Source organism: Acinonyx jubatus, chromosome D2 (assembly GCF_027475565.1).
Source record: "Acinonyx jubatus isolate Ajub_Pintada_27869175 chromosome D2, VMU_Ajub_asm_v1.0, whole genome shotgun sequence".
Lineage (NCBI taxonomy): Eukaryota > Metazoa > Chordata > Mammalia > Carnivora > Felidae > Acinonyx > Acinonyx jubatus.
The window spans coordinates 33,875,753-33,888,437 of NC_069393.1; the positions used below are offsets into that span (position 1 = coordinate 33,875,753).

Genomic DNA, 12,685 nt, shown 5'->3' on the forward strand with positions numbered 1-12,685 from the left:
GTAGTTGGATGACAAATTTATGTACAAATGATTCTTGAAGAACGCAGGAGCTGGGGGGTGTCAAACCCCAATACAGTCAAAAATTTGTGTATAATTTTTGACTCACCTAAAACTTAAGAACTAATAGTAGTTAACTACTGTTGACTAGAAGCCTTACTTATAACATGAACAGTCTATTAATATATATTACAATAAAGTAAGCTAGAGAAAAGAAAATGCATTAAGAAAATTATACTGGGCACTTGGGGGGCTCAGAACATCTGACTCTTGACTTTGGTTCGGGTCATGATGTCACGGTTTGTGAGTTTGAGCCCCGATTCAGGCTCTGTGTTGACAGCATGGAGCCTGCTTGGGATTCCCCCTCTCTCCCTCTGTCTCTCCCCCTCCTCTGCTGCTCTCTCTCTCTCTCTCTCTCTCTCTCTCTCAAAATAAATAAATAAACTTAAAAAAAAAAGAAAATGATAAGGAAGAGAAACTACATTTATAGGACTATACTGTATTTATAAAAAAAATCCACGCGTTAGTGGACCCACGCTGTTCAGTCACACGTATTTGAGATTTCTAAGCATTAAGTTTGGCTATGCTAAAATGATTCTTTGGCTCCACCTTTGTCTTTTGCCATCCCTCTCACTCCTGCCTGTTTGTTCTGTTTTCTTTTCCATTTTAATGGATAAAATCGTCTTGCTTCACTCTCAATACTGATTAATATTATCAGATTTCTTAAGTGTTAGAATCTGATTTGCTTTTGGTTGCTCATAGGGACAAAGAGTAATAGGATTAACTGTTGTATAAACTGAAATCCCTAATTAGAAAAATCATAAGATTTTATTGATTATACAGAGTATTTTTCTAAACTCTAGCCATATAAACTATTGGCCTGTTTTTATTACAAATCTGACACCTGAAAAAAATTTTTTTATAATGGCACTGTTTTTATATTTGGTGATAATACAGTCTAGAACATATGGCCTAGCAAAGGATATAAATCAAGGAAGAAAAATTATGGTTGGCATCAGTTTTAAGTCTTTGCACTATAACAGAACACAAATCCTAAATTGTTTAAATACTAAATATTTACTTAAAGTAAAACAAGAGACTATTCAAAAATGGAATTAATTTAAATTGTGAATTTTCCTCACTTACAAACTGATAGTTTTTTGTATATTCTTTATAAAATTAACATGTAAGTTATATTGTCCACATCACAATAATCTTGTGTTGCATTTTAAAGTAAAACACACATACAACATACACACTTTTGGAATGAGGCCAAATTTAGACTCCAGGGACATACTGTTCAGTACCTTAAATTACAATCAGATGTATTTTAGCACAGATCAAATTTTCAGTCTGAAGTTGGTGAGAAGCCTAATTATTTGACCAGGTTACTATTTGTGTAGACCATTCTATGGCTGTCTGTGGTTAATCCACAGCTGGCAGAATGCTAGCTCTGGGAGGTTTTTATTTCATGCTGGAACAGTTTGGGGAGAAATGGGAGGGGGGTTAGCTTTAAACATTCCTCATTAAATGAAAGACTAAAAAGCAAGTACATACATATTACTATGGAGACAAGATGCTATATAAACTGTTCATTTTAATTCTCCAAGTGACAAAAATAGCAAAGGAAACAGCTTGGATGTTCATAGATTGCAAGTGACATGGTGGTTGGTTAAAAAAGTAAAGTGAAAACATTCAAAAAACAATGTTACCTAAGACTAAGATTTGTTATCTTTTAGAATAGTTGAATATTGGTAAAGAATTAATGAAATGGGATTTTTAAATAATATAAAAATATGTTATAATAGGGAAACATTTTTATTAGAATTTAATTAGCAATACTTTAATAACAGACAATTATACTATAAAATTCTCTCAATACCTCTGAGTTTATCAGGGCAATAAACCCTTCAAATTCAAGTATACATGACTCCTGCCTCAAAATTAATTTTTTAATATTCTTTTAAAATTCTAATTTTTATATAATAGAAAAGAGTTTTTTTCTTTTTAAAGTATTTAAAGTTTGCATGATGGAAATGGTTAGTCCTTCAGTTGTAGTTGAGTATTTCAGTAGCCTTTTTGTAAGTTTGCACGATGGAAATGGTTAGTCCTTCAGTTGTAGTTGAGTATTTCAGTAGCCTTTTTGTAAGTTTGCATGATGGAAATGGTTAGTCCTTCAGTTGTAGTTGAGTATTTCAGTAGCCTTTTTGTAAGTTTGCACAATGGAAATGGTTAGTCCTTCAGTTGTAGTTGAGTATTTCAGTAGCCTTTTTGTAATTTTAAAAGAAGTTTCCGTTACATTTTCAAGGTTATTTCTTCCATTTACAAGCTAGCTCTTCTTTCCTTCTTGTTCCCATTGCCCTTACTTCCTCTGGTTTCTTGTTCCTTCTAATCATCCTCCCTATCTTGCTTCTTCATTCTTCTGTTTCTCCCATAGATCCTTCTTGTTGAAGAGCAAAAATGCTCAAACTTTCCCTATTCTTAAGAGCAACTCTTCCAGTCTTCTTCCCCCCACTAAAATGTCTTTCTGTTCTTTTCTTTTCTATTACCTATTCAAACTAGGGATATTATCTCTGGTCCTTTGAATCTAAGTACCATCAAATATAAGCTGTCCTGGGGGACATTAATTTTGCTTACCTATTTTGCCTGTGTTTCAGATGATTCTATTATTTTTCATTGATAAACCATCCAAAATAATTTATAGCCTTAACCCCTGCTTTCTTATCATTCTTTCTTTAATAGCTTTTTTTTTTTTAACCTTTACACCATAAGCACTTAATCATCAAATCCAGTGACTTTTGCTCATACTTTGTTTCTCTACCCACTGATAGCTTTGGCTACCTTAAAGTATCTTCTTGAAATTTTCCTTGTTGGATTTCTCTGTCATCACTTCTGCTGACCTCATTTGCCTTCCTCTTGTTCTCTCCTTTACGATTTTCTGTTTGTCTTAACTGTTGCTGTCCAGATTAACTTTCCTTTAAATTTTTGTACAGGCTTGTTATTCCTTTCTTTCAAGGAAAACATCATTACCCATCATCTGTCCCCATGCCATCTAATAGGCTCCTGACCTGCCACTGAAGGTCTTTTGTGTTCTTAACTCAGCTGGCCTTTCCGACTTTATCGTCTGTTGCTTTTTGTGTATTCCTTCACCCACTTGTGCATCATTCAAACCAATTTCCTATGTAAGCATCCATGTCTGTGCTTATACTTTCTTTTATGTAGAAAGCATGACTATATTTTTTAATTAAAATATTTTTCTGTTATTACTGAATTATTTTCTCATTACTTGAAAATTCTAATTCAGAATCTTCCTAAAAAAAAAACCCTGTAGGTGTTTCATAAGCTAACAAGCTATGATCTTAGGAAACTAATTTTATTTTTTAATAAATATAATGTCACTTATAAGAATCCAAATTGTTTCTAAGAAGCTACAAGGATCCAATCTGCCTTCATTACTATTTTTCTATTTTAAATGTAATTATTATATTGAATAAGGGCTTTGAAATATTTTTTACTTATGTGGATTCCCAGGATTCTTTCCATATTTAGTATACAAATCTAGTATGAAATAAGTTATGTGTTATACTCTGACATAATGGCACATATTAAGCATATTGTACTCATATGATAGTTTTTTTTCTTCTAATCAGATGTTGCTGTTTTCTGCCTTGCATTTTATAACTGCAGTTTAAAGTTTGTATTATGTAGACTTTTGCATTTTTTATAGATTTCTATTATTCTGACTGAGAATGACTCTGGAGATGACATTTTTAATTTCCCCTCCTTTTTTTCTTTATCCAGGGCTTTTTTCTTACAGTTTCCCCAGAGTCGGTATTAAAAGTGGCTAACCACGCTTCTGAAAACAACAGAATTTTTACTTTGAATCTGTCTGCACCATTTATTAGTCAGTTCTACAAGGAATCATTGATGAAAGTTATGCCTTACGTTGACATACTTTTTGGAAATGAGACGGTGAGTTAACTTTTTTAAAAAAAGAAGTACCTGGTGGTTTTTCGGGGTTTTTGTGCGGGTGGTTTTTTTCTCTTTTTTTTCTCTTTTTGGTTTGTATATAAGTTTAGAAATATATCAGTAAAAACTGAAATATTTGCATAAATAGAATTGAAAATTGCACAACAAAATGTCTTGAGTTTGTAATTCAGGATTTTTAGTATTTCCTCTGGTATATATTAATTTCTATCATAATAAAAAATTGTCTCTTAATGGGTTAGATTATTGAGGTTTATAATTTACATATAGTAAAATTAAATTTTACTGTACATTTGTATGAGCTTTTGAAAATGCATGCCTGACATGTAGCCATGACCACAATCCAGAAAAAAATCATTTTCATCACTCCTTTCGGTCATCAACTTACTTGTTTCTGACCAGTAAAATAATGTTTTCCTCTGAAATTTTCATGGATTAAGGTAAGGGGCATTTGGCCTAAAATTAATATTTTATGAATTTAAGCATTTATTCAAAGTGTGAGTCTATTTAATAGATTATGGGTAAATGTTGGTATAATTTGTATTAAATTTTTTATTAATAATATTATTTTTGCTAATATTTGTATGTTGTATTTGAAGGTGATAAAATGGGGTTTAATTTAAACTTTTACAGCTCTTTTGTTTACTAAAATTATACTTTCTTTCATTCTAAATTAGTAGAAAAGAGGTTTTTTTGCTCATTTAGTACTTACAGATTTTGTTTAACCTGTAGACTTTAAACATCCATAAAACAGGGGGGAAAAAAGAGAGAGAGAGAGACCTTCAGTATATCTTCTTGTGACCTGGGCAGTATCACTTAACTTTCATGAACCTCAGGTTTTTATGTGTAAAGTGAACATGTTGTACTAACTAGTCCATTTGGATTTGAATTGTATAGTTGTAATGTAGTTTGATTATATTCACTGATTTTGTACCTAAATAAGATAACTGTTGTCTGTGTAGAATAAAATAAATTTGATGTGGAAATAATTTATGAGATCCCCTTAGTGGTTTACAGAAAATAATATGGTGTGAATATCTTCAAAGACACTTTGAAGGGAACTACTACATTCTCGATGATTCACAAACTGATATAATGGCAAGAAATAGTGGTAATAGCCTTGAACTGTGTATCTGCTAGAAGTTTCACCTGGTTAAAATCTACATTTCACATTTCCTTTATGGCTGATTTTATTTTCTGAAGGATTAAAGGAAGTAATTAGGAAAAGTGTTAATCTGGCCTTTTAAATTAACATGGAAGAATTGGTCATCAGTATGGTTGAGAATCCTTGGGAGAAATTGATATTTGAACTCAGAGTTCTTTGTAGTCAGAAAAGATGAGACTGGCAATATTTAAATATATGCTCTGTATTTTAAGAAGAAAAATTTCTTAAACTTTTTAAAAAAATAAATATCATTGCAAAGAATGAGATTTTAGAATCAAAGACAACCTGAGATGATTGAATACCATCAAAAATTCAGTTCTGATTTTATAATATCAAATGACCATAATTAGGAAGAAAATGGGGAGGAGCCTTAAAAACAAACATTGCAGAGCACAGAAAATTCTTTAATAAGAGCTCACATTTGTTAAACACGTGTAAAAAAGATGGAAAGCATTTATAGAACCAGAGAACAATGCCAAACGTTTGGCATAGACATAGAAGAATAGAAAAGAACAGAGGCCCAAGATTATTAGGTTTGCAGAAAATGCTGATGATATCAAAATGGCCTTCACTTAAAAAAAGAAAAGTCTCCAAATGCACAGCAAGAACAAGACAAAATAATTGGACTTCATCAAAATTAAAAACTTTTGTGCATCAAAGGACAGTATCAAGAAAGTGAAGCCTAAAGCCAGCAAAAGAAAGGAAATAATAAAGATTAGAGCAGAAATAAATGATACAGAAACTAAAAAAAATAATAATAGAACAGATCAATGATCTGGTTCTTTGAAAAAATAACTAAAATTGATAAACCTCTAGCCAGACTTATCAAAAAGAAAATAAAAAAGGACCCAAATAAATAAAATCACAGATGACAGAGGAGAAATAACAACCAATACCACAGAAATACAAACAATTAGAGTATGATGAAAAACTATATGCCAATAATAATTGGACAACCTACAAGAAATGGATAAATTCCTGGAAATGTATAAACTACCAAAACTGAAACAGGAAGAAAGAGAAAACTTGAACAGACCGGTAACCAGCAAAGAAATTGCATCAGTAATAAAAATAAATAAATAAATAAATAAATAAATAAATAAATAAATAAATAACCAACCAACCAAAAAACAAAAATCCAGGGCCAGATGGCTTCACAGGCAAATTCCACCAAATACTTAAAGAAGAGTTAATACCTATTCTTCTCAAACTATTCTTAAAAATGGAAAAGGAAAGACGACTTCCAAATTCATTCTATGAGGCCACTTTGAAGTGCTGAATCACTATAATGTACACATGAAACTAATATTATATTACACTGTATGTTAACTAACTGGAATTTAAATAAAAACTTGAAAAAAATTTTAACTAAGTGAAATCCCATGGAATGAGAGGAAATATTTGCAATGATATATCTGGTAAGGGATTAACATCCAGAATATATATCTCAACAACAAGAAAACAACTCAATTCATAAATTGTCAAAGGACTTAAATAAACACTTCTCCAGAGAAGATATACACATGGCTAATTAAGCACATGAAAAGATACTCACCATCACTAGTCATTAGAGAAAACCAAAATGGGATACCACTTGATACACATTAGGATGGTTATTTTCAAATATATGGAGAGGAAAAAAATATTGCCAGGGAGGTGGAGAAAATGGAACCCTTTTGCATTACTGAATGGAATGTAAAATGCTGCTGCTGCTGCTGCTGCTGCTGCTGCTGCTGCTGCTGCTGAAAACAATTGGGTGGTTCCTCAAAATGTTAAACATAGAATTACTACCATATGATCCAGCAGTTCCACCGATAGGTATATACCCAGAAGTCCTGAAAGCAAGGATTCAAGTACTTGTATGTCAATATTTATGGCAGTGTTATTCTCAATAGCCAAAAGTTGGAAACAAACAGAAAGTCCCTCAACAAATGAATAGATAAAATTTGGTATATACATAAAATGGAATACTATTCAGCCTTAAAAAGAAATGAAACTCTGATATGTGATACAACATGAATAGATCTTGAAAATGTTATGTCAAGGGAAATAAGCCATACACAGACAACTGGATTTTCCTATAAAGACTCCACTTATATGAGGTATTTAGTCAAATTCTAGAGACAGTAGAATATTGGTTGCCAGGCACTGGAGAAAAGGGGGAATTGGGAGGGTTTTTTTTTAATTTTTTTAATGTTTATTTTTTAGAGAGAGAGGGAAACAGAGTGCAAGCGGGGGAGAGGCAGAGAGCAAGAGAGAGAGAGAGAGAGAGAGAGAGAGAGAGACAGAATCCAAAGCAGGCTCCAGGCTCCTAGCTGTCAGCACAGAGCCAGACGTGGGGCTTGAACTCACGAACCGTGAGATCACAACCTGAGCTGAAGTTGGACACTCAACCGACTAAGCCATCAAGGCGCCCCAAGGGAGTTATTTTTAATGGTTGCAAAGCTTCTATGTGAAATAACAAAAAAGGTCTGGAAATGGATAAATGGTTGCACAGCATTATGAATGTACTTAAGGTCACTGAATTGAACACTTAAAATAGAATGGTGAAATTTTATCTTACATATATTTTCCCACCTTGTTTAAATAATTAATGCTACCAACTAGTAAAGTTAGACTAGGACTTATAGACTAGTAGAGACATTATACTGTTATAATCTATATATAGTATAGATTATTAAAAGAATCATTTTTCCCTACCTAGAAGAGGAAGTTGTAAAATGACAAGCTACAAGTCGTGTCTGGATAAATTTTTACTTTTTTTTTTTATGTTTATTTTTGAGAGAGAGAGTGTATGCATGTGCACAGGGAAAGAGCAGAGAGAGGAAGACAGAGTATCTGCAGCAGGCTCTGCACTGACAGCAGAGAGCCTGATGCGGGGTTCAAACTCACAAACCATGAGATCACGACCTGAGCCAAAATGCTTAAGCAACTGAGCCACCGAGGAAAATAAATATTGGATATGAGGCAATTAGACATATTTGGTGTTTTCTTGAACCAGTCTCAAAAAGTCTGCTGATAAATAAATAGATTTCTGGTGATACACTTCAGTATTTACTCTGAGCTTTGCTCAGCTATCAACTATTCAGATAAAGCTGTATTTGCAGAGAATGCAAATGCAGAGAATGCAGATAATGCAATACTTTAACAAATATCAAGTAAGTTGAATGTCAAAATGAGACTTTTGAAAACTTTAATAAACTGGAGATACCAGTTGAGTGATGAAAGTTAATAAGGATAAGATTCCATATTTGATTATAAAAAACAAGTGTGGCATTGTTTGTTTTTTTCCTTTAATCTCATCTCTCATTTTTCTCCTTGAATACTTTGGTAATAAACTATCTTTAAGTTTCCAGGGGAAAAAAGGGACATTGTATTTCTATTTCTTTTTAATGTTTATTTTTGAGAGGTGGGGGGAGGGGCAGAGGGAGAGAAAGGATCCAAAGCAGGCTCCACGCTGTCTGTGCAGAGCCTGACGCAGGCTTGAACTCATGAACCGCAAGATCTTGATCTGAGCCAAAGTCGAAAGTTTAACTGACTGAACCATCGAGGCGCCCCAGGACAAAATGCAATGAAGTGTAAAATAGATTTCTCAGGGCATGCAAGTAGGTTTGTTTTATCTTTCTTTCTCCCTCTTACCCCAGAAACAACAATCAAACATGTGCTTACTGTAAATTTTCAAAATGTCAACTGTTAGTGGCAATCAAAAGAATGAAATCTTGCCATTTGCAACAATGTGGATATAACTAGAATGTATTATGCTAACCGAAATTAGTCAGAGAAAGACAAATATCATATGAGTTCACTCATATGTGAATTTAAGGTACAAAACAGGTGAACATAAGGGAAGGGAAGCAAAAATAATATAAAAACAGGGAGGGGGGACAAAACATAAGACACTCTTAAATACAGAGAACAATCTGAGGGTTGCTGGAGTGGCTGTGGGGGGATGGGCTAAATGGGTAAGGGACATTAAGGAAGACACTTGTTGGGATGAGCACTTGGTGTTATACAAAGGGGATGAATCACTGGATTCTACTCCTGAAATTATGATTGCACTATATGCTAACTAACTTGGATGTATATTAAAAAAAAATTAAAAATAAATAAATAAGTTCTAGTTCTTGAGTAAGTAAAAAAAAAACGTCAACGGCAAAAACAAAACACGCTTGGCTCTCATTTTCAGAAGGTTATACACTATTAATGATGCTTTAAAGCTTTTCTGATAACTTTAATATTAAAAATTTTTAAATGCCTTGTCCACCAAGGTTCTCTCTTCACATTGATCCTTGTGAGACCAGAAATAAATGAGGTGATCCCTTTGATTACTTAAGCTTACTGCTTGGAGAGAATTTCCAGGCCACTATATGACCTAGCTATTCCACTCATAGGTATTTGGCCAAGAGAAATGAAAGGATATGTTCATATAAAGAATACACAGGGGAGACTGGGTGGCTCAGTCGGTTGGACATCTGACTCAGGTCACGATGTCACGGTTTGTGACTTGGAGCCCTGCGTCAGGCTCTGTGCTGACAGCTCAAAGCCTGGAGCCTGCTTCAAATTCTATGCCTCCCTCTCTCTGTGCTCCTCTCCTACTCACACTTTGTCTGTCTGTCTGTCTGTCCGTCAAAAATAAACATTAAAAATTAAAAGAAAAAGAAGACGTACGCAAATGCTTATAGCCATTTTATCTGTAATACCCAAAGTCAGGAAACAACCCAAATGTCCATCAGCTGGTGACTGGATAAACAAATTATTATCTATCCATACTGTAAAATACTACTCACCGTTAGAGGTGAATTATTTATACATGCACCAACATGGATAAATCTCAAAATATATATGCTGAGTGAAAGAGGAGATGCCAGACAAAAGTACACTATATATGATTCAATCTAAATTAAATTCTAGAAAATTCAAAGTAATTTGTAGTGACAGAGTAGATCCATGGTTGCTAGGGATAGAGATGTACTGTGAGGCAAAGATCACAAACGGATGTGAGGAAACTGTTGGAAATAATGGATGTGTTCATTATCTTGATTGTAGTTATAGTTTCAGGACTTGATATATGTGTCAACACTTACCTAATTATTAACTTTTTGTTTGTACAGATTATTAAATGACAATTATATCTCATAAAGCTATTTTAAAAGAATGTATACTGTGTGATTCCATTTATAGAAGTTTGAAAATAGGAAAAATTAATCTAGAGTCACTCAAATAAAAGTCACTCCAAAGAACCAATGTTAAAATGAATAAATATCAACTTATTTTTTTAACTATGTATCAAATTTCTATTATTTCCATGAAAGATTTCCTTATATTTCAATAGTATTATCAAGCCAAAGGAGGAGTACTTGATAGTCCTGCATTTTAATCCTGACAGACTATTAAATATTATCATACACCACCATTAAATAATGCTTTAAAATTAAAAGTGTTTTACACAAAAACCATTTCATCTACACAATCTGTGGCTGATTCTCTAATGCATGTACGGTTTCAGCTTTACTCATAGAGATTACTCCATTTTTGTTATGTGGCACTGGTAGTGTTACTAGGACTGTTGATCCTATTCCTCTTAAGTTTTACTTAACTAACTTGCTTAGATAACATGCAATCCTCATTCTTTTGATAAAACTTAACAAGTAGTCTGTGAAAACAAAAAAACAAAACAAAACTTAAAAAGTAGTTCCAAGTAAATGAGGGAGAATTCGTGGATATTAGGCTATTCTCTGGTATACCACCTTACTTCTTTCCCCACAAACTTCTTTGTTTACCAGGACTCACTTTATTTGTTCCTAAACCTTTTTAATGCAGTTTATCTTCATCATATAATTAATTATTATATAATCTCACAAAATGAGAATGCAAATAGAATAAGAATTAGCTTAATGAATTAAAAAGTTGCTCTTGAATTAGATGTGGGCATGAAAATGATAAAATATTAAAAGAAGCAAAAGCTATAAATATCTACACTCAGGAATGGCTTGATAAATGTCTATGAGTTTTCATTCTGCTTTAAAGAACTGAAACTGAAATCATAAACTATGAATTATGGATCTGGTTCTATAAGAAAGACTCTAGAATATCAGCAGACACACACTCAAAATTTTGACCCCACTTTAAATATTAGCAAATGATATATATTTATATGTTAATAAAATGCTTAGATTTTTTCTTAATATAATCAATTTGCTGATTTATTAGGCAACTACTATTCCTTTAATTTCCTCATTTTAAAGTGACAGATTTGTGTGGAAATACTACAGGATCCTTTAAATTTTTTCTTACAGCTTAAAATTAAAAAAAAAAACAACTAAGGATTCATTTTCTCACACATTCTAATATTCAGTAAAACTGACCTAATTTATTCTAACCAGCAAAGTCTTTGTTCTGAATCTAAAATAAAATGCCTACCGTATTTTAAATAGTTATTCTTTTTCATTATTCATTTCACAGACTCGACTATAGTACCTTTCAAGCTAGACTTTTCTCATTTCTCATCCCCACTATTTCTTTTCTCAGATTTGCCCAGGGAAAACAATATTCTTCTCCAAGGAATATTTGCAAATATTTGGTTGGGCAAATCCAGATACAAAATAGAAGTGTCCACAGGAATAACATTGCTGCATTAATGTGTTAAAAACAAAGTATAATTATTAAGTGATATAATTTACTTTTTTTCTATTTTTTCTTTCAATGTGGTAAAAAAAACAACAGAAAATTTACCATTTTTAAGTGCACAATTCAATGGCATTAAATAAGCCCTCAATATTGTGCAGCCATCACCACTGTCCATTTACAGAACCTTTCCATCATCCAAACAGAAGCTGTATACACATTAAACAATAACTCTCCACATCTCTAATTATCACTATTCTATGAATTTGCCTATTCTAATTTCCTCATCTAAGTAGGATCACGAAATAGTTGTCTGTGTATGACTTATTTCGCTTAACGTAATGTTTTCAAGGTTTATCCATGTATCAGAGTTTTGTCTTTATTTAGTCATCTGTTGATGGACATTCAATTTGGTTTTGCCTTTTGGTTTTTGTGAATAATGCTGCTATGAACGGGTACATGTATCTGTTTGAATACCTGTTTTCAGGACCTTTATTCTATACCTAGAAGGGGAATTTGCTGGATTGTCTGATAACAATTTTATGTTTAACTTTTTGAGGAACCATCAAATGGTTTTCCATAGCAACTGCACTATTTATATTCCCTCCAGCAAAACTCGGTAGTTAACAATTTCTCTATATCCTTACTAACATTTATTTCCCCTTTTTTTGACAGTAGCCATCTTAATGGATGTGAAGTAGCATCTTTTTGTGATTTTGATTTGCATGGCTTACTTTTAACAGATTCACAAATGCACAGAATCAAATTTCTCTGTTACCTCAAAATTTTTGGTGTCCTGTTACATGTTGCATGTTGTACTTTTAAAGTGCATGTTGTACTTTTAAACCTCACATCTGAATTTGGCAATTTCTTCTTAGGGTAGTTTTGAAACTACTCTAGTATATAAGGCCT

General features: G+C 32.7%; 1 protein-coding gene across 7 annotated transcripts in view; it reads left to right on the forward strand.

The window, feature by feature from the left end:
• ADK (adenosine kinase) overlaps nt 1-12,685 on the forward strand; it is a 528,728-nt gene that overhangs the window by 355,263 nt on the left and 160,780 nt on the right. For all 7 annotated transcript variants that reach the window (XM_053207898.1, XM_015067729.3, XM_053207897.1 and 4 more), the window contains one exon: nt 3,799-3,969. In XM_053207898.1, the coding sequence (XP_053063873.1) occupies nt 3,799-3,969 (171 nt within the window). The remainder of the gene's footprint in view (nt 1-3,798; nt 3,970-12,685) is intronic.